At 36.7% G+C, this 23963-nt stretch overlaps 1 protein-coding gene across 1 annotated transcript; it reads left to right on the forward strand.

Moving 5' to 3' along the window:
- LOC109722412 (protein-lysine N-methyltransferase mettl10) lies at positions 409-23257 on the forward strand. The gene is made up of 7 exons (XM_020250473.1): positions 409-771; positions 10560-10688; positions 15834-16031; positions 19435-19531; positions 22068-22171; positions 22641-22692; positions 22793-23257. The coding sequence occupies exons 1-7, from the start codon at positions 542-544 to the stop codon at positions 23003-23005; spliced, it is 1023 nt and encodes a 340-aa protein (XP_020106062.1). The 5' UTR covers positions 409-541; the 3' UTR covers positions 23006-23257.

Genomic DNA, 23963 nt, shown 5'->3' on the forward strand with positions numbered 1-23963 from the left:
GGGCGAGGGCAAGGGCGAGGGCGAGAGTATGAGGGTGAGAGGCGAGGCGGACTGTTTCTGCCTCCGCTGCTTTCTTCGGCGAGAAAAAAAAAAAAACAAGAGAAAAGAAGCGGAAAGAGAAAAAAGAGAGAAAAAGTAATAAGGTTAATAAGGGTATTTTGATTAGTTTGTTGAAAATTCGGACCGAATTTATAAAAACGAAAAAAGTAGCCCACTTTTATAAAAATCTAAAATTAGTAAATTTTTTATGTAAATTGGGCCAAAAAAAAAGAACAAAAATTGTGCACTAGCTGCACGGAAAATTGCCCACTGCTCTCAAATCAGGGAGCAGCGAGCACCTGCATTTGATGCCACGCGGCGTCCATCGGGAGTGGCCCCAGAGAAACTTGCTTGGGGCTACTTCCCCACAAAATTTGGGCCGTGTCTCTTCCTCTTCTCCTTTGCTTCCGAGACTCAAGAACCCTTGCTTCTGTCCCGTCTCTGTCTTGCCTCTAGGGTTCCAAAACAATCAGCTTCCTCCTCTCCGACAAAGCTAGCGTTCATGGCGGGGATGCGGGTTCCGCCGCAGGAGGACTCGGAGCTCCCCATGTCCCGGCCGCCGCCTCCCCCGGCTGCCGGCGATCTGGTGTCGGACGACGACCGATCGGTGGCGGCCGACTCCTGGTCCATCAAGAGCGAGTACGGAAGCACCCTCGACGACGACCAGCGCCACGCCGACGCCGCCGACGCCCTCGCCGCCGCCAACTTCCCTGCTGCCATCTCCGACTACAGGTTTGCCCCACCCCCTTCTTGATCATCCTTATCTCTTCTACTCCTTATATGTTATTAGAGCAGTGCGTTTAGGAGAAGTACTTTGCTGAAATCCCTCCCCTCCAGCAGCTTCTCTGTGTGAGCTTCTGCTTTTGGAACGCAGAATCGCTTTTCTGCTTCCCTCCGCACCAGAAGCTCCGCGCTTTTGTGTTTTCTTGCGAAACCCTTTTGTTGGCGACTGGTTTCTTGCTGCTGAAAGACAGAAAGAGTAATGATTTTAGGAGAAGCATTGTATTGAAATTCCTCCGGTAGCATCTCTCTGCACCAGAATCAAAAGTTCGCAATTTGGGCTCCAGCTTTTGGGCCTCAGATCTCACTTCTGCCTGCATAGGCTCCGTACTTTTCCTATTGCCAAACACTCTACTAGAACTGCTAAAAGCAGAAATCTATATGCTTCTGAGTTCTTTCTGTCTGTTTGATTGTGTGATTAAACTATTGACATTTTGATCAAATCTGAACTTCTTGATTTGGAGTGATGCCTGTGATAATACAACAGTGCTCGTGGAACAACTTAAACTGTGCTTCATGCAAGTTGTCGTTCTTAGCAAAGAGGGAATGATTACTTGCTGGACATCACTCATGATATTTCGGTCCTCATTTCGAGTAATTGTTCTGTTGATAGGTTCCATGAAGTTGGAAAAGTTGCCTTGAAGAACCAAGACTAGGTTTACCATGAGTATTTTGTTCTTCTGCTTTTGCTTGTGCTTAGATGGCCCTGTTTTCACGTGTGCATGTATTACGCGCCTGCATGTGAGGAGCGCATGCATGTGATTGTCGTTGCACCTAATTCTTTTTGTGTATGTGTTTAATGGGATATGACTGGTAAATTGCAGAACTAGACTTTCCTCTGGATTGACTAGTGAGGGATATGTTGCATGCAGTCTACTTTTATGGTGCAACTGGTTGTTTTTGCTTCTCGATATCGAGGAATATCCACAATCATCTTGTGTTGAGCTTTCCATGTTTTGTCTTCTTATGAGCCTTCTGGATATCGTTGAATAGACGTTTTTGTCTAAATGAATTTGTTGCATTACCATGAAAATTTCCATTTTTTTGCTTCTTAAGTTATCGGGTGCATATAGATCATAGTAAACTGAAATGATACCAATATATATAGGGCCTATCAATTAGGCTTCAATTTTATTAGCATTCTTTGATATTAATTAGTGGTATGCCAATTGAATGGAATTCATTTTGCAATACCATATAAATGAAACTGGAACCTCGCTTATTATCTACTTCTTGTGCATCTATGTTGTGCCCTTCTTTGTACTTAAAGTTAGTTGATTATGGTGGTACAGGGCTAAAAAGTAATAAAAAAGTCTAACATAGGGCTACAAGGATAGGTTGCAAATTTAATATTGTCACGCCCCGATTCCACAGCGGAAGTCCACGGGGATGTCAACAGACCTGCCGAACAGGCAGAGTTTTTCCTGTCTAGACGTGTTAACATAACATAACAGTAGCAAAGCAATTCTAGAGATCACAAACTAAAAGTTTTCCAAATCACAAGAGCAATAATAAAGTCACTAAAAAACGAACTATATGTATCAGAGCATTATAAACAAAACTACTATACATCACTGTATAACATTATGTAGTCCTACTAACCAGAAAGATAGACGTACAAATAAAAGGCCATGGCCATCGCTGGTCCTGATATATAGCATAAACTGAAACATCTAGCTGGTGGTCCTCTATCGCTCAAGTACACTGGTAGGAGGTACTATCTAAGAATAATTCCTTACCTCGATCAATAGAAGGTGTAGCCGTCTCTGAAAAAAAATCACAAGAGGGCGTGAGAACTACTAAACAGCAGTTCTCAGTGAGTACAATTGACGACAACCACGACCTTCCCACTAGGTCTACTAGAGGCAAGAATAATGAAAGAACAGTGAAGTATACTACAGAATGAGTAACTGAGCATAATATGAACAGATATATAATTACTGAATTATCATGCCTCTATTCATGTAGTGAAAAGGAAGGAAAGGAGGTAACTAAAGCATGCCTCAATGCTAATCTAATAAACAAATGCTGTAATAGTACCTAATCGCAACGACCGACTTATAGGTTTGGTAAGCCTGTGCCAGCCTAGTGCGCGGACACACTCCCGCAGGTGTAACGGCAACACCTAGGATACTGTCTCTGCTATCGTTGGCCAGCATCCAGAGCAGCACTCGAGGGGAGCGACCCTTACCGAGTATCATAGCACGTATCACTGTCAATCTGAATACGGTTTTGTAGGCTATGGTCTATGCAATGCTACGCTTTAGCACGTATCACTATCAATCTGAATATGGTTTGCAGGCTATGGTCTATGCAATATTGTAATGATAAAAAAGATCAGTAATATTGATCCATGTGCCCTCGGCACGATCATAGAGCCTATCAATTCACTAATCACAATGGCATACTCATATACCTCCTAATATCTCAAAAATAGTGCCTGCTATTGCTGCACTCTTCCACGGCCTTTATCACAAGTATTTTAGGATATATAATGCAATAATCAATACATGTCAATGTCTAGTGAACCCTTTTGGCATAACCTCATATATGTAGTATATCAACAAAAGAAACTTGATAATCTCAAGAAACTAAACTGGTCATTTCCATATGTTACACATCATGAATCATGTATCAAACATAATGCATGTAATGTCAATGGCCTCTTTCAGCTTAGACTAGTATATGTACCTTATTACATGAGGAGGAATTCATTGTGAAAAGCAATTTGACCTATTGTTCATACAGTCTAGTTTAAGTTAGTACCCTCAAGAATACATCATATTATCTTTTCCTTCTACTCAATTCTATGCCATTACCACACTCTACCAACATATATAATCATATGCATATACATATGTATATAGATAGACATAGAAGGAAATTTGCCGTTTTCGGCGACACGGAATCCACCTCAGATTGCTAATCCACTAGCGGCAAGCAATCAACCTCCAATGCGCCTTTCCTCAGCTCAAATCTAGTAGGGAAAACACTAAGAAAACACCAAAATCAGCGAGGGTGCTGTCAAGGCAATTACAAGAACGAAATTCTATAATTTCGGCAATTCGATTAATAAATGCTTGATTTTAGTTACCTCAACATCCAGTAGGAAGAACTTTAAAACAACCAAAAGTGGTAGAGGAATTCGGTGAAGATCACATAATGCTCGGCTGGAAGAAATGGACGACGAAATCAATACAATTCTCACAATCGCTCAAAATCAGTTCAATTTCAATTAAATTCAAAATCGTCTTTCGGTTCAACTTACTAACTTGAAATTTAGTTGTAAGGACAAGTCTACAAGTTCCCCTTCCCTAGTAGAACATCAACACGAATTCAGTTTGATGCCTACAACTCAAATACGAGAAAAGGATGGAGAAGTTAGTAAAAATCCATCAAAATCCAAATTTCGGTTCGCTTCGATCAATAACTTAATTTCATTCCAGTTCACTTTAATTCAATCGGAATAAGGTGCGACTAGAAGATTATCACCATTCTCACCTTGGAATCAATTTCAATTTCGAACTTAGAGGCGAAATTGGACTAGATTGGAGCCTCCAAAAGCACGGTGTTGCGGCTGCGAACCGACTACCTTTACTATTGCCGCGCCCGTTACTGCGTCTGCTGCTGTGCTTCCTGCTGCTACTATTTGCAGCCGCAGCCGCAGCCACAGCAGCAGCCCCTGTTGCTGCTGGCTGTAGTGGTAGCAGCCCCTGCTGCTGCTGCTTGTGGCGTCGACAAACATTCCAACAGTGCCTGAAAGTTCACGGCGAAAAGCATGTGAAAAACGGTTCCAATTCGCATGAAATTCGACTTCAATTTAACTTCAACTCACAACGAAATCCAATAAGACCTCCCATCCTAGATTCTACCATCAAGAATCAACAAAAACTATAAACGAGAAAATAACAATTATTAGAATACTAACCTGAGCGTCGAAACACCAAAAATCATGCGCGCGGTTTCGATCGGCTCATCAAACGGCACCAAAACCAAATCCTTCTCTCCTCCTCCTCTTTCCTCTCTCTCTATGCGTGCTGGTTGGAGATGGAGAGGAACTTCAAGAGAATTCTCAGGTGCTTTAGTGGAATTCCGCTAAATGTAACAATATGCTAATAAGTCCACAAGTGACCAATACTCTCAATTTAGTCCAATTTCCACCTGATACACTCAATTGGAGCCCTTCTGTAGGTTGGTTTATGCTCAAATTTGATGGGCAATTTCAAGTAACATTCATTGGTAGTAATTCACCTTAACCTTTTAGTTTGGACAATTTTCAATCACTGAAAATCACTAAAATTTCTAAAGGATTGCTGTTAAGCTCCGTTTTCATTGCTCGAGTAACCGAATAATACAAAACTTTAAATCCGGTCTTAGAAAGTTAGTATAGACAACTTTGCAAAGTTTCATAATTTTTTTGCCACTGTAAATTTTCTGCTAAAATGCAAGTTCTGTTCCTTGTAGAAAATTTCAAATCTCCTTTTTTTCATTTGATTTCACTACAAATCATTTCAAATTATCTTTTACTTCTTTAAGTCCAATAATAATAGTATCTCCCACAGTTTTTATTTGCACTTGCTTATATAATAAAAATCCAAAGTACTACAAATATGGTAAGAGTTGCTCAAGTCAACCACCAGAGGAAATCGTTATAGGAATTAATTTCTACTAATCCACTGTTTAAAAAAGCGCGCCTAGGCGCAGCGCCTAGGCGCCTAGGCTCTAGGCGCACAAGCCAGCGCCTAGAGCAGCTCTAGGCGGGCGCCATGACTCAGGCTAGCGCCTAGGCAGCCTAGGCGCGCGCCTGGGCCTAGGCGTAAGGCGCCCTCAAGGCGCGCCTAGGTAATATTTATAGTAACGGGTTTGGATCCAGATTTTATTGGTCTAACGGGTTGAAATATCTAAAATAAACCCAATACCCTAAACTAAACCCTAAATAATCATCAATTATTTCCCTATTCCCCTCTCCCTGTCCGCTCTTCCCTCTCCCTCTCCGCTCAGCCCCTCTCCCTCTCCGCTCGCCCGCTCGGCCATCTCTCTCTCTCCGGCGCTCCCTCTCCGGTTGTCCTTGCTTCCGGCACCTCCTCCTTGCTTCTTCAACTCGCTCGCCTCTTCTTCTATGGTTTTTTGTCTCTCCCTTGGCCTCTCTCTAGTTTCTCTTTTAGTTTTTTGTGTATATTTCTATTTTTTTTTTTAAAGCAGTGCTTTCTATGCTTTTTTTTTAAGTAGAAATTTTCTGTTTTATTTTTTAAAAAAACAGCATTTTACTTGAAAATAAAACAGCATTTTAACATTTTAAAAAACAGCATTTTACTTGAAAAAACAGCATTTTACTTGATAACCTTTATGCATATTACTTTTTTATGATCTTGTGCTTATGATTATATGCTTTTCACATCTAACTTTTCTATATGTTTGTGAATTAATACTTACATTTATGCTGTCCTTTATTTTGAGATAAAAAGATAATTTGTTCTTTACTTTTATCTATATTATTTAGATAACTATAGAATATTTATTGTGGTAATATGATTTTATAGAGTATATTTAATGCTGCTTAACAATTAGTAGAAAGAATGGTAAGAAACTTCTTGATTATTTACTTATTTCAAAATTTTATGAAAGTGTGCGCCTGACCTCTCTCGGGCGCGCGCCTGCGCCTTTCGCCTTGCGCCTAGGCTCCAACAGGCCTTTGCGCCTAGATGCGCCTTGGGCTTTTTTAAACACTGTACTAATCTAATTTAAATATAGATCGAAAGTTATTTCCCTTCATTGCATATCTGCAAGGTTTTGATGATCTAGCATAAAAAGGGATAGCTAGTGTTAGAAAGGAGATAAATGAGGTAAAGGAGGAAAAAGAGGATAGGGAAAATGCTCCAATGTGGCGTAGAAATTCATTCGTGGATAGAATCTACTATAATTTAATGAAAATCGGCTGAATATGTATAGTCCCATATTCAATGTGTCTTCACACTGCTTCTCCATTGTTGCAACTCTTCTAATTGTGGAAAATTCTTTGGAATCCCTTCGTATCTCGTATAATGAATTCTATCACTATTAATATCATATAAAACTCCTATCTACAAAAATAGCTTCATGCGTATCTGATATGTCTAAACTCATTTGCTAGCTGTTTGCATAGTCCCACTTGAATCTTAACTTTCGAAAGGAAACAACCAACACGTCATTACTCAGTGGCTTCCAGCCACCATCTAGTTGGCAAGAACTCAATCTAAACTTCATTTTGTAACAACAATGTATGATAGAAGCAAGGTTTGCTGTGCCAACTATCTGGCACGGCCAACACGTGCCACCAATGCCAACCGTTTTGACATATAAAATGTGATGTGTACGGAGGTGTGCCGACGTGCCGTGTCATGTTGCTGGCACACCGTCATGCCCTATGCTGGTGGCGTGGCAATCCTTGGGTAGAAGTATGAGATATATTTGATAATAGAAATTATGCGTTGAATCAATTGGATGCAAATTATGAAAGCGTAAACTACTTTTCAACAAATTTAATGTGTATCGATTTGATTTTAGTACGTATTCTTGGCCATCATTCTCTATGTTTAACTTCCATGTTTGATTAATAGAATTTCTCAGTTGAACAAGGTCTTTATTAGTGCCATGTACACATGATAATTGTTTTGATCTTCAAAGCATAACGGGCTTTGAATCAATTCCTTATACAGTTGAATTTTCATCCTCTGCATTATCAATAGAAACCCTAGACTCACGTATGCTAGACCCACTGTTTAAAAAAGCGCGCCTAGGCGCAGCGCCTAGGCGCCTAGGCTCTAGGCGCACAGGTCAACGCTTAGAGCAGCTCTAGGCGGGCGCCATGACTCAGGCGCGCCCCTAGGCAGCCTAGGCGCGCGCCTGGGACTAGGCGCAAGGCGCCCTCAAGGCGCGCCTAGGCAATATTTATAGTAACGAGTTTGGATCCAGATTTTATTTGTCTAACGGGTTGAAATATCTAAAACAAACCCAATACCCTAAACTAACCCTAAATAATCATCAATTATCTCTCTATTCCCCTCTCCTTGTCCGCTCGCCCCTCTTCCTGTTCGCTCGCCCCCTCTCCCTGTCCGCTCGCCCGCTCGGCCATCTCTCCCTCTCCTGCGCTCCCTTTCCGGTTGTCCTTGCTTCCGGCACTTCCTCCTTGCTTCTTCAACTTGCTCGCCTCTTCTTCCAAGGTTTTTTGTCTCTCCCTTGGCCTATCTGTAGTTTCTCTTTTAGTTTTTTGTGTATATTTCTATTTCTTTTTATTAAAGCAGTGCTTTCTATGCTTTTTTTTGAAGTAGAAATTTTATGTTTTAGTTTTTTAAAAAACAGCATTTTACTTGAAAATAAAACAGCATTTTAACATTTTAAAAAACAGCATTTTACTTGAAAAAACAGCATTTTACTTGATTATTTACTTATTTCAAAATTTTATGAAAGTGTGCGCCTGACCTCTCTTAGGCGCGCGCCTGCGCCTTGCGCCTAGGCTCCAAGAAGCCTTTGCGCCTAGGTGCGCCTTGGGCTTTTTTAAACACTGGCTAGACCTGAACCTAGACAAATCTATGTTGATATTGAGTTGCATAAGTATTTATTGCGAATGCAAGTCCTAAAAATTTAGATGAATCTTCCAAATTTTCATAAAAAATAAAAAAATATTTTTTTTTGTAATTTTTTATCTTGTAATTTTTAAAATATTGAAAAAATAGGAAAAAATTGAAAGAATTTTCAAAATTAATCAATTTTTATCATAAATTTGCTTAATTTATTTATCGTCTAATTTATTGTTAAATTTTTAAGGATAAATCTTACAGCTTTTATTACAAATAATTTTTAAAAAATAATTTAGTACCGTCATATATTAGATCTTATAGATATTAAGAAGCCTAACACTGTATTAATTAGCAAGTGTAATAAGCTATTGTTGCCAACAGGATGAGACAAATTAATACATTGCCAAAATTCATAAATATTATCTTAAAACTTTCAAAATAACATTATAAGATGTTATTAAGATTAAAAAACTAAAAAAAGGTTGCGCCAAAGCGTGCAACTAAGATGATGTGCCTGCCAATAGACACGCAAGTGTGCCACATGTTGGCACAGGAGCGTGCCGGACCTGCCGGTGCCATACCGTGTCGGGCCAGTACCGACACGCCCTAGTGCCACGGTACTTTAATCCTCGGTTGGTGGCATTTAATTTTGGGAAAAATGTATGGAGACCCTTTGAACTTTAGCTTTTTTGCAAATAGGCTCCTGAACTTTTATGTTCGGCAATCAGATCCCCTAAACTTTACCAAATAGTTTAATAAGCCTCTCTCCTCAACCGTAGTTATTAAATAATTATACAATCATTTTGATCATATATCATACACATGATAATCTTGTAAGACTTCAAAGTATAAAAAAAATTATTTTTTCTCTTCCATTTTTGATAAGCATAAGAATTGAAGAATAAGGTGAATCTAACTTCGATTTTTTGTATCTTAGCATATGAAAAATGTTTTTTTTTCTTTTGGTGTGTTTTGATGCTTTATTGGATTATATGCGAAAAGACATTAGATAGACTGGATTAGAGGGATTGGTTATCCGAAAATATTTGGAATTGCACAAAAAAGATTTTTTTTCGCAAAAAGGTCTAGAAGGTATTGTTAAAAGATCATCAATTCCTAATGAAATAGATGTAGCATTGGCTTGTTAGAAACCCAGTCTTTGACCCAGGATATGTGATGTATGTCCCATTACAAAATGATCGGTCTTTTTCAATGAAATCATTATGTAATATATCAACAAAACCCAAAGTCATCTCGCATCCCCTTTCATTGTTGAGTGAAAAATGGGAAATCATGGAAAATTGCAATCCTCACCACGTTCGTTGGAATAATTTCATAACCCGGGTCAGCTGATACACTTTAAAATGGTTCTAGTTTTTGTAATTAGATGCATCTCGAGTTTCTAAGAACCATTTAAATTTGACAGTGGTCAAAATGGCTGTGTAATTTATAATTTCAATTGAGGAGAGGAACCTATTAAACTATTTGATAAAGTTTAGGGGATCTAATGGTCGAAATTGAAAGTTCAGGCGCCTGTTTGCAAAAGAAAACCTAAAGTTAGTGGGGTCTCTATACATTTTACCCTTTAAATTTTGTATCAGATATGATTCATTATGGGAACATTATGGTAAACAAGAATTTACATAGGAAACTTTCTTTTGCTCTCTTTGACCCATAAAATTGGCAAAAGACAATAAACAGAACTCCCACATACATTGGCAAATTTGGTAAAATTTGCTCCACCTGCATGTCGAATAAGAGTGATTCCTAATACAAAATGCTTACGTCGCAAACTAGGATAATACTATTATGGATCCTTTAGTACTTCGTTGTGTTGTATCAATATCAACTAGGCGAATTATAATCACAACTTTTCTATTTTGTATTGCTCTGTTCCATTGCTAACCAAGTATACAATCCTACTTTTGGTTTCCCTTAACCTCGTTTCATTTTCTTTTGTTGACGAATGGTTTATGCATCACTTTTTGAAATCTTGGCTCTTCTCTTCCTTTTTATATGTTTAACAATTTGTTGATGTTATTTCCTCTTATTTTGGAAGTTCATTTGAAAATGCTTCATTCTTCAATTTTCTAAGCTTGGAAGTGAGAATTTTATGAGAATTTTGGATAACAATCATATTACATCTTTTTTAATGTGTTCTGCTATGTTATGCTTTTGGAACAGTTCTGATAAGGATGAGACAGATGCCAATGATGTCGAAGCATCAATGCTAGGCTTACAGAGCTACTGGGATGCTTCTTATGCAGAGGATCTAGCAAATTTTCATGAGCATGGACATGCTGGCGAAATTTGGTACTTATTTGTACATTTTCATGAGCATTCATATATATCCATACCTTTACTGTAGAAGTTCTGCGCCTACATGATCATTTGTTTATGTAGCTTCAAGTATAGGATCTTCACTCAAAACCTATTAGAATGATCACTTCTTAGTATGCTCCTTCAGATACCTGTTGTTTTATATGCATGATGAATAATGTTATGACCATAGAGTGGTTCTTTATCTTTATAAATTAAAATATTCTAATAAATACCCTTCCTACAGCCTGAAATTTCATCGCTACCCTTTCAAAGTTGAAAATGTGATCAATGCCCATCTATATTGTCACGCCCGGGCTCCAGCGGAAACCAACCCGGCACGTGCACAGACCCGCCGTTTACACAAGGTACCCCTCTGGTGCACACAAGGTGTCAACTACAAAACATTCAATAGATAAAATAAGAAATATAACAGTAGCATGATAATCAGAGCATAAGTATAAAACTAATCCATAAAACAAAAATTTACTAAAGGGAAAAAAAAGAAGTTAAAACAACTGTCTCCAAAAATATACATCATGTCACCACCAAAAGATACTAGGATCATAGGGTAGTCTCTATATATAATGGTTAGGTACACCTCTCGAAGCTAAACAAAAGAAAGGTGTCCACGTATGCAGGTATCTCCCGAAAGGCTCTAGCTAGACGCGACTCCTTTACTGCGGTCCCTAGCCTCTCCCGTAGTGGAAGGCTTTGAAAACAAAAACAACAAATATATAGGGGTGAGAACTATTAAACAATAGTTCCCAGTGGGTAAGTTGCCGAGAAAAGCGGATTACACCACTAGGTCAACTGAGGCAACAGTAGAAAAATAACTAATAGTATAGCATGAATAATCTGCGAGAATTAACAGTTCTAGTACTATTATGCCTCTAATTTATTATGTTATTTAACATGCATGGAAATTACTTTATTACATGAATGAGCATTAAATGACTAATGCATATGTTCAATGTCATGCACTATCTAGTAGTAATGTCCAATCATTAAGTTTAATTGTCATTACCCAAATCAACGAGAACTTACACATGGTATAGTCCCGGCTTGCGCTATGCCTAATGTCCCCGTGGTAGTCAACATTCTCTCGCTAGGAATGAGGCTCGTCCACGGCAATCCACTTTGGCGTCCAATCTCGCACCGGCGAGCATGATGTCGCAAAGGCCAACTCTGGAGTGCCGACTTATAGGGAGCGACCCTCACAAGTTTGTGCGAATGAGCACAATGGCAAGCAAGCGTGATCATCAACATAGGGATCTCGTTCGTCATGTCTAAAACGTAGTATGTCAACTAGCGACCTAGAGGTCGAGTACTATGTCATAATATTGAATTCTAGTTGTTCAACTAAGTTAAGTACAACATGTTTCAGTTCATATTTTGCCACTACTATACTATATGTCGTATTTACCTTGTCTATAACAAGTATGTTGATTATCATGCAAGTTGATCCATTAATTTCACTAACCATATAAGGTCCAAGAGACATCATTTACTCATCTCTAATATGCTTTCTATTGTTGCATAAGAGGAAAACACCATTATGTACTATTTAGTATACATATCCACATTATAACCCTTTACGATATAGAGTATAAAACCCCTACATGTAACATGTGTATATCATGCATTCAAAAATTCTATTATGTCATAACTAGCATGAATATGCATCAGTTTAAGTCTTAAAGCAAAGTAAAAGATATAGAGGGAGTTCACCCATTTCGGTGAGGTCAAACCCACCGGATACCCTTCGAAACTCGTTCGTTTCTTCGAACAAAGTTGTCCACTAGACTTCTAGCACCCTAAGAAAAATTCTAAAAGGGTTACAAGGTTCTAACAAACTTCCCACGAAATTCACCAAAAATCACACATAAAATAGGTGAAAAATATCTTTAACCAAGAAGAACTTGTCCAAAGTCCAAATCAAAGCTACAAACCTTCAAATCCAACTTAAAAGAGAGTTCTACACTCATTAATTTAACCCCAAGGGCTAAAAATCAAGAAATCCCAAAATAAATCCTAGTTTTTTCAAAACTAGCTTTTCTTCCACAATCTTTGCAAAATCCACAATCAAAGGTAGTAAGAAGACTACTAATCTCAATAAAAGCTCCAAACTAAGCTAGGCAAAGCTTGGGTTGGAGTTAATTCCTCAAACAAGCTTCCTTCCTCACTCCCAAGCCTCCTTCAAGGTCCAAGTAGCAAGTTCCATGGAGAGGAAGAAGAAACAAAAGATCAAAACGCAATCTAAAAGGGTTTGGAAGTAGAAAATTCAAGAGAGAGGGTGAGGAAATACCTACCTATTCCTCTCTCTAACTTCAACACGAAGGCTGAGTGAATGAGGGGTGAAGAGGTATATACATGCTGTGACAATCCCCATTAGGCCCCTCGACAACTCACGATTTGCATACTGCACGAAATCACACTCTGCAGCATTGAGTACCGGTACTCCTTAGTTCCGGTAGCATGGGTGCAGTTCCTCAGAACCCGTACGTTGGAAATTCTGGTTTATAACTGCGTTCCGGTACCAGTCCAATGCAGTACCGGTACTCGGCCCGGTACCGGTACTTACAATCCGATTCAGCAAAACCCGAGAGCTACTCATTTCAACACTATTGGGTTCCGGTACCTCAACCCAGTACCGGTACTCAACACTAAAATCTGTAGTTTATAGATTTTAATGTTGGAAACCAGTTCTCGTGCCTAATAAGCTCCAGAAATAGGCCGACACTCAACCAAAAACCCTCAAAACCTCCAAAATAGTTTAAAATACTATTCTTACACTAGAACCTTGTAATTTGCTAAAGTTCAGTGTGCTACATATATACACATAATCTTTACAAATACCCTTATGGGTGACAATCCGCCCAAAACTATGTTGTACATATATGGATACGACATGATATGGATATGGTGATATGACAATTCCTAAAAACTCTAGGATTCGATACGATACTTGAATAAAATTTTATTTTAAATATATATTAATTATATGTAATATTGTAATGACATATTGAGGACAATCAAAATATCTAGATTATATTAAGAAATATATACCGATATACATTTACTTGTACAATTGTTCGAGATTTGTTCATCAAAAAAAGATAATCAATCGTATGAAAGAAAAAATTGAAAAAATATTTACCAACTATTATCCAGCTTGATTAAATAATAACAATAGATATTTGATTGCATAAACTAGATAATAGTTACTCATCATATATGTCTATTTTGTTTGGTTCCATTATATAAAATAGTAATAGAAGAAAATATGCTAGCATTTTAATAGAAGCAGGAAAAAAAAACTCTTGTGGCCAGAATCATTGCTTAATACTGTGTGGATATAGAGTGAGAGAGAGCATCTTCCACTATCCAAGAGCAAAAAAAATAGAAAAAATGATGGATTGAACAGAGATTGGCATTTTCCTCATTGTTTTCCTTATTTCCAATGGGTTAGGATGTGGGCTTTTTGAAAAATTTTGAGTTATGATCATTTTAGATGAATAAAGAACCTAGTCATATCCACCTTGTATCCCAGCCGTATCCGATTTTTTTTCTATTATTAAAAACTGTCAAAAATTTCAATCCCATATCGGACGCGTATTGGGCACGTACTAGTATCCGATGTGTTCAATACAGGAACATCATAAAATTTGAAGTATCTGCGCATCATAGGCCCAAAACTAATTGAACAAATTCTAAGTATCTATTTTCCAAATAGCACTTTTAATAATGTCCTCAAATTTACAACTGATAATTACTTTAACACTATTATTATACTATTAATGTTTGATTTAAGTACTGATGAACTCTATTTTTTAATTAAATATTCAATTTTTGAGGTTTTTATCTGATGTATAATTCTTGTTTGAAAGTTTAGTCCATTTCCTTTATTGCCAAAAATATAAGGTTCTTTCAACGACCTATATTTTCTTTGCAAGTCATTTTTTTTTTTCTTAACCTAGTTCAGAAAAATAAAAATAAGGTAAAAAATCAATTTTGGGCCCTAAAGATAACCTATGACTTTTCGACATATTCTGTTTTATGTAATCGTGTTTTATACTTTCGTAAAAAGCTTATAACAAAGATATGAAAAATGTGAAGATGGAAGAATGAAGGGGTAAACTTGTCATTCTGCTTGTTGAATGTTGACTTGTGGTAGACCGCCATTTTAACAGTGGTGAAGTTAATGTCTGTTGAATGTAATAGATGGGAAGGGCATTCAGGATAGTTTAGTATATTGAAGGGGTAACTTTTAACTTTACAAGAGCATCAACGAAAGTTCTGAATTTTGTAGGGGTACTGATGAAATTGCCACTTTTAAATTTAATTACTTCTTCAATTAACATTCATTTTCTAACATTAAATCATTTTACTCTTTAGAGAAGGCTTGAGACTATTGATTTATACATAATACAGCAGTAAGTCCAAAGGAGTTATTTCATTCCAGCTTCCAAAGCAAGGTCTCATAATTTTTCTCAAGTTCTATTCTCCTATTTTCTTACTCATATTTTCTCTTCATTTTACTAATAACTGTTCAATTGAAAATCAAATTCTGAATCTGCTGAAACTTTAAAACCATTTAATTTTTCTACTTTGGACTTTTGGATTCTTTGAAGCAACTGTGAAGTGAAGAGACCTCAAGAAGCCAGCCAGCCATGTCCTTATCGATCCGTAGATGGTGCAATAACTATTTTATATTCTCATATGTACACATCAGATACTTGTGATTAGCTAGTTATTGAAGTGAATATGTTTATAAGAAAATTAATATAGCTCAGGCCTTTATATTCATTTCTGTGGATCTATGATGATGGCTCAAGTTGGAGGTTTATTTCCAATTTTGGCTTCTCAACACTTGTTCTATTTCTTCTTGCATTTCATACTGCAAATTCATTAAGTATCCTCTGCATATTTCATTATAAATGGTTACATTTTTTTACTGTAAATGAGATTAATATTCTTGCTTAATTAAACAATATTCTAACAATAACTCTACTTTCGCCACATGTATGACATTCCTACAGTGTATTTGTAGACTTATCTTTAAGTTATGTATATATACATAGACAAGGTTGTGTGTGTAGTGAAATTAAGAACTAAACTCAGGTTCTTTCCATTTAGGTTTGGTAATGAAGTCATGGATACTGTTGCAACTTGGACTAAAAACTTATGTCTCAACTTGTCCCAAGGTGGGAATGCTGCTGCCCAAAGCAATCACATATCTGAATCTGGTGAGACTATCAAAGACTTGTCAAGCTGGAGTGTGCTTGACGTTGGAACTGGGAATGGCTTGCTTTTGCAAGCACTAGCAAAGCAAGGGTAATCGGAAATTTTCATTCTAATTTTCCTCATGTTGTACTTCAAATGTAACTAAAATGTTAAAATCATTTGTTATCTTTTTCCTTTTCTTGTACTGCCATTTAGATATATTTTTTCCATTAGGCTGATTCATTGTCATAGTCATAAAAATTTCTATTATTAATTGTTTGGCTGTTGCACAGCCAATAATCTGAAAGCTTCCACATGACATCAGCCTGTCAGAATTAGTGTTGAAGCCTAGGACACAAAATCAACAAAGATAGGGGCTCACAGCTTGTTCTTACCTCGTGTCTGTTAGATTTTGGGCATGTTGTGTGAAAGTTGTCAGAATTGAATGCTGCATGAGTTTTCTTTGGCTGCACTCATATTTTGTAGTTATATTTTTTTCCTTCTGTTTGCTTTTTCTTTTTTTATTTTCTAAATGAATTTGCGAACTATTCAACAATGACAAGAGCAGCATTTGCCAGTGGATTAGATCCTATAGAACTTGAGGGGAAAAACAAGTGATGCATAGTCAAATGAGGCTACAACTTCTCGTTTAAAACAAGTTACCCCATGATTTAAGAATTAAAAGGTGAAAAGTATTCAGCACCATGCAGGGTGAAGAGTGCATGTTGTGCCACCAAGGTTTAAAGTGCCGTGGCACGGCGGCGTTCTACTGTCTGCCTGGCATGGTACGGCATCGGTACGCTTCCGTGTTAACACATGGAATGCTTGTGTGCCGATGGATACGCACGACCTCCTACTGGCATGTTTTGGTATGAACTTATTTCAGTTTTTTTGGTTCCAATAAGTTCTTATAATATTATTTTGAAAGATTTAATCAAATAATTATGAATATTTGCTATGTATAGCTTACTATTCACATCAATTAACATATTTGTAAGCTTTTTTGTATGTAAAGTACAATTATACCTGATGCAGAATAGAAATTTTTACATGTTAGAATTTTTAAAATGCAAAGACTTTTTTTTTTTTTGACCATATTATAGTCTTTCTTTTATAAAATACAAAAAAATTATTTTAAAAATTATTTGAAAAAATTATTTGAAAAAAATATTTTTTTAATTATTTTTTTCAAAAAATTAGTAGATCTATCAAAAAAATTAAGCAATAATTATATGACAAATAAATTAAATAAATTTAAGTATCAATTGATTTAATTTAGCTTTTAATTTTATTAGTATTTTCAATCTTCTAGTGCAAAAATAAAATTTTATGTTTTATGTGGCTCAAAATTTGTTTATTGAGTTCGATTTTGTTCCTTTAGTTCGCCAAAAATTTTGCGGTGCGACAAATTTTGATAAAATAATTTGTAAAGAAAAAATAGATATCTGTGGTGGAAGCAGAGGGCTCGGATAAATCTTTTGTCTGTATATTGATAAACAAAAAAATTAAATTATAATTTTTTGACTTACCTAATAAGTATATTTTCGATTTGTAATGTCTTTGGGAGAGGCATGGAGTCAAGGATTTAAGTGCCGGGGCATGGGATCGTGCCGGAAATTTGCTGGCACGGTACGGCACGGTGCGTGCCGAGCCGTGCCGATGCGTGCCGGTCAAAAAAATTCTTGTGTGCCGACACATAATAGCATGAAATATTTATTTTCTTTAGCAACAAAATATTCTAACTATTTATTATGTCTTTTTATCACATCTTTTGAACTTTATTGAGGAAATTACTTACTAATTTTAAAGAATAGAGAGTTTTGAGTTGTGCCATCGGCACAAGGTCTGTATCGTGCCGGTATCTTGTTGGCACGATACGGCACGGTGGATACGACCCGTACCAACGGGCAATTAAAACCTTGCATGGAGTACCAGAATGCTTTGGATATCCCAAAGAACAAAATAAAAAGAAAAAAAAAAACAAAAGCAAAAAAAAGCAGAAAAAAAAAATTAGCACTGCCGGCACGGCACTGTGCCGTGGCACGCTGCGCCGTGCCGCTCTATCTCGTGTGGCATGGCGCTGCGTTCCGCACCACAGAGGGGGGGTCCGAGAGCCCCCCTACCGTGCCACTGCCCCGTGCCGTACGGCACGGGGCGGCACTTTAAACCTTGTGTGGCACATAATATGCTGGCTGCTTGCCACACGTCCAGGGCAGGGCAAACTTGGATTGTAGCGCACAAATTTAGTAGCATACATTTTGGGACCTTACAAATCAATGACATTTTACTCTGTTTCCTCTTGCATTGTGATTTGTACGTGTCTTTCGGACATATCTTTTATGAACAATTCCTTTTTGTAGCCTTCTTAACAGGATACTTGTTTGATCATCCCACCTGATAAGTTGAAAATGTTTCATATAATCAAAATATTATACTTGTGTTAGGTATGTATCTTTGTAATTTTTATAGTACTTGTATCCTATTGTTTTTGTCCTATATGTTTTAATAATTACTACTGAAAATATTCGTAAATTGTCTTATATCCATTTCCCTTCTATGTAGTCCAGAAATTAAATTAGTCAGTTATTATTTCCAGCGCTGGAAAGTAGGACTTTATTTTAGTGCATTTCAAACTTCAAAGGAAGATGTTTGAATGATGTCATCGATTTTCACTGGCTAGTTGTATCTTTTAAAAGATTAGCTGAGAAAACTACGAGCCATTGGCCTTCAGGATGAAATTGTATTTATTGTCTTCCGTTGGCATTCAAATGAAGGATTAGTGGGAAGTATAATTAGTGTAAGGTAGCATAGAAGATCATCTAGTTGCCATTCATTCTAATATGCAATATATTCCTCTTGTTCTTTGAGTTGCTACAATTTACTGAGTTAGGCATGTTTTATTTCATCCCCACACTCACAGGATTTACATTTTGCACTCAATTTACCGAACTAGGCATGTTTTATTTCATCCACACACACACAGGATTTATATTTTGCACTCAGTATATTAGGGGTGCCTTCGTCTTTTTAGGATCTTTAGAATTTCTTCTTTCCCTGTTTTCACTAGTAACCTGCTCGCGGTGAACAAGCCAGCAGCTATATTCTCCACTATAAAAGCATTTCTTTTGTTTTCAGGAAACTGGTCTTGGTTGTCGTTATTTTGGATGTTTGCAACCAATGCGTGTTGTATCGACCTTTAAAGTGCCTTCACTTTACTGCATTTTAGACTAATCCAAACATTTTCTAACAAATTGGAAATTTCATCGTTTTCATTTACTTTTGTTAATAGGTTTTCTATCTTGTCACCTCATGGTCTTGAGAGAGAGAGAGAGAGAGAGAGAGAGAGAGAGAGAGATTGTTAATAGACTTTCTATATTGTCACCTCATGGTCTTGGGGGAAGGAGGGAGAGGATGGTTCATCCCGCAATGCAATGAGATTTGTCATTTTATTCTTGCACATTTGGCTTTTTGTTAATATTGAGTTGAATGGATTAATGACAGTTTTCAGTTCCAGATTTTCAGATTTAACTGGAACTGACTATAGCGAAGGAGCTATTGAACTTGCACGAAGCCTTGCTGTTCGTAATGGATTTTCCAATATAAAATTTGTGGTATGTAAAATTTTCTTACTAACCAAAATAATGGAAATTCTTGTTTCCTTTTTTGCTTAATGTCCGGCAGCCTGATATATCATTTTGGAATAAGTTCACTGCCCTTGTGCTATAACCACTGACTTATGTTTGACGATACCATAACCAACAAGCCGAGACAGAGATATGTGCATCATTAAAAATGTTTTTTGTTTGTCATTAGAAAAATGAAGTCATTTTCAAAATTGCTGGCACATCCTTGTTGTTTCCATGTTTTTTGGGTCCTTGATATGTCATTGAAGAATTAAGTTCTAATTATGAGCATTTTTTTTCCTTCTGATTTTGGGGCTTTTGGTATATAAATCACTATGATGATTTCTTGCTCTCATTCTGTTTCTGATATTCCAAATGACTGACATTTGCATATTACAACTGTACCATGACTATTCGTTTCTGTCAAAAGACCTTTGACATGTTTGCTAAGTGGAAATCTGTCCCAAGCCTATTATAGTATTCCTCAACAGCAAAATTTAGTTTCATCTTTATTGTTCCTCAGCAGCAAAATTTAGTTTCATCTTTACTGATTCCATACGATGTATTGGACAAGATTATTTATCTTGTAGGTCTTTAATTGGTTATTCATGGTTCTTGAATTTGGACGAATGTACTAGCCTTATATGTTGTTTACTTGTGCAAATTGTCGGATGCAACTGCTAGCACCGGAAAGTAATAAAAGTTATGTAGATTTTGTACCAAATGTTGATAACCTCAATGTTTGAGAAAGTTATCATGTCGATGGACTGAATATGTTTTATACAAGATATAAGTATAGAACAAGATAACATCATATGTTTAATAGTCAGCCTTGCAATTTTGGTGTCTTTTGGGCTTCTGCTTAGGTCTTGGAGGATATTGCAACTAAATAGTTTCCCTACCAAATATGATGCAAGATAAAGGGAACTATTGGAAGTGGCAAATCATACCGTGAACTAGTGTAGAGGCGGAGATGGTGAGAGATTCTCCTTTAGTTTAAGTCTACAGACATGAGTTTGAGAGTAACAATCTATCTCTTAATGAAAAATAGGCTCTTTGTTTGATTGGTTCAAAAGAGTAAGTAAATCTAACATGTTAAGTGGTTATTAGGAGTGGCCGCATCGTTTGACTGGTTAGAATGTCTGTCCAGTTGGTTGTTACTGAAATTGCAAAGCTTGAATTTGTTTTAAGTCCTGATTTGTTTTTTGCATAAAATTATATGAATCATGAAAATCTTTGAAAGCCGATGGCACCAAGGACCAGAAAGAAATTTGAAGACAAGCTGAGAGGTTTGTGGAGGATTATGATTTAGACATTTCAAAAAGAGGTAGACAGTGATTTTCAAAAAGTGGAGGAAGAGAAAGTATATAGAGTCCTCCAAAATATCTGTTAAAATTTCAATCATATTTATTTTTTGGATGAAAATTTCTTTTACGAACTCTTATCCACAAACTTTTTGCTAGATTACAAGTCTTAAGTAGATGGAGAAGGCAACAATGTCAAACTAGGCTCTCTGCATATACTGCTGCATGCTGAGATAGTCTATTGCGATGCCTACTGGTCTGAAGTGTTCAAATGTCATTTTAGCATATTGTATAAACTGTGGTCCTGCTTTCTTTGGTTACTAATTTCTTTACTTTGTATGTGAAATGAGAAAGGAAATAATCTTAAGTCTAGCTAATACGATTATATTTGAGCAAATTATATCCAGTAATTGTTAATCCAATTTCACTTTGATCCCTTCAATTGGTGTCAATTGATGGCTCACAATGTGCATTAAATAATTCTTCAAGTCTGTTGTCAGCTTCCTCGTATCTATTATGTCAGGAGAGTCTGGTGTAAGTTTGGTCTATGTGCCTGCCCGATCAACATATATTTAATTGGACCAAATAGGTGAGAAGATACTTGCAATGTTAGTTAAGTCTATGTGGCTGCCCGATCAACATGTTAATTAGACTGAATGGGTGAGAAGACACTTGCAATGTTAACCTGTGGTGCTATGTGACCATCCAATTGAAAACAAGTTTCGAATGTTCGACAGGCACCTTTCTGTCACCAATATGAGCCAATTAAACACTAACTTTGGAAACCTCGTATTCTATGTTTTAATGACATCTACTTCCCCGAGCTCTCATGGGCTGGAGCTGATGTTGTGAATTAGTTGAGTCACTTAACAAAGTTTAGTCATCAAGTGAAACAAGAAAAGTACAATTCAACGCATAGGTAAGATATTTCTTGCGCAGCTTTCTGCTGAGTAAACCCTCATGCATCAGAAGTTCTATAGAATCTTAAGTTAGTGTACACTGTAACACAAGCTAAACTCTTAATATGATGGTACTGTATGTTATTTGCTTGTTCTCCCTATTGCATTCAAAACTTTGCACAATTTTATGAATCTGTATGCATGATAATCTGGATGGCTGTTTAATACCTGGCAACAGTTGTTTCTGCTTTCAGACTATTTCATCTATGTTTTCTTTGGACGTCCTTTTCTTAGTTACGTGTATATGCATGTTTCTACCAGGTTGATGATATTCTAGAAACAAAATTGGACAGAAAATTCCAGATTGTTATGGACAAAGGGACTTTGGATGCCATAGGGTTACATCCTGATGGGCCGATAAAAAGGTGAGGTTACTAGAAAGCTGGTGTTTCCTAGCTTATTTGGTTTCGTTTTTTGTTCTTTTTCTGCATGCTTGTAGAATGTTCCTGATGTTCGCGATGTTCCTGCATACTCTACCACAAATTTGAGGTGCTTTTGAGCTTTCTTTTCTATTCCTGATTATCAATTGAGGAATATGACCAATAAAATGCTGCGAGTATTGGTGAATATTTTTGTGGTGAAAATGCTTTCCTATAGCTGTTGTATTATGAATATCGATTTACATAAACTCTCCTTTTTTCTGAGGGAGAAGATTTACATAAGCTATATAAATAGCATCGTATGACCACTAGTTAGTGCCAGTGCAACAAAAGAAATAAATGTTTTCTGGTGGATAAAATTTGTGTTATATCAGTTGCTTATAGTTGAGCGGGAAATGTTAGTGTAAATGTTTCTACTTGTTCACTTTGCATTTTATGCAATCCCCTTTTTCAGGATAATGTATTGGGAATCAGTAGCAAACTTGGTTTCCCCTCGTGGCGTCTTGGTGAGTAAAATTTTTTTGCTCGCCAAACTTCAAGCTAGATGCTCCTTGTATTCATTTCACAACATTGTTTCACCCTACTGCTATGGTAAAACATTTACAGGTGATAACATCTTGTAATAACACAAAAGAGGAGCTGGTGCAAGAGGTGGAGAACTTCAATGATAGAAAGTACGGTGGTAAGGATGCAGACCAAGAAGCAAGCGGTGAGCCTTGGGTCTTCCGATACCTTGATTATGTGCGTAGTTACCCCACGATTATGTTCGGCGGGGTTGAAGGTTCTCGTGTGTGCACTGTTGCATTTCTGCGAAGCTGATATTTGTAACATGTTATTGCCCTTTGTTTCCGGAATTTTATTGTGGGGGTTCATGTTGCATGTGCTTAAGTGTTTATCTTTTCTTTTCTTTTCTTTTCTTTTCTTTTCTTCTGATTTTAAGACCCGGTTAGAAGTGTTAAACATGTATGTTTCTTTATAACAGAATTAGAAGCGTTAAACATGTATATTTTCTTTATAACAGAATATTAGAGACAAAATAGGGAAGATATTTATTGCAGGACGGTTATATGATCTTTCTTTCCCGTGGCTGTTGTATGGATTAGATGCAAGATAAATTAAGGGCGTGTTTGGTTCATGATTGGAATAGGAATAAGAATGGAAATTGGATTGGATGGAATGGAAAATGGAATAATAAATTATCTAAAATTATTTGGTTCAATATTGGAATGGAAATTGAAATAAACATCTAGAATTTTGAGAGGGCTTTGGTTGAGGGAGAGGAGAGTTGATGAAGAGAGGCGAAAGAGAGATGTTTGTGACGAGGGCTTTGAATGATTTACTTGGATTTTTGTAAAATAAATGAATTTATTGAAATTAATGAATTTTATTTTAGTTTTATTGTTTAAATTAGGTGAACCAAACAAACTCTAAATCAACTTTCCTAGGAAGATGGTTTTTTGAGAAAAAGGTAGCATGCAACTCATTTTGTTTATTTCTTTTAGAAATAAAATTTATTGGTAATATAAATCTACTAGGATTCAAACTTGCAACCTCAAATATTAACCATTAAGCTCTTTGCCATTTGTGTTAGGGACGAATTATTATCCAAGGATAACTTGGTTAGCATCCTACTGGAATCTAAGACAATTCTATAATTCTGACTACACTCCACACCCTGCGATCTATTCTACTCGAAATCAAAATAGAAAAAAAAGAGTTTAAAAAAAAGACAAGACTAAAATGTGAAATAACATAGGTAAATATGTATAAAACTTAT

The sequence above is a fragment of the Ananas comosus genome, linkage group 16 (genome assembly GCF_001540865.1).
Source record: "Ananas comosus cultivar F153 linkage group 16, ASM154086v1, whole genome shotgun sequence".
Classification (NCBI taxonomy): Eukaryota; Viridiplantae; Streptophyta; class Magnoliopsida; order Poales; family Bromeliaceae; genus Ananas; species Ananas comosus.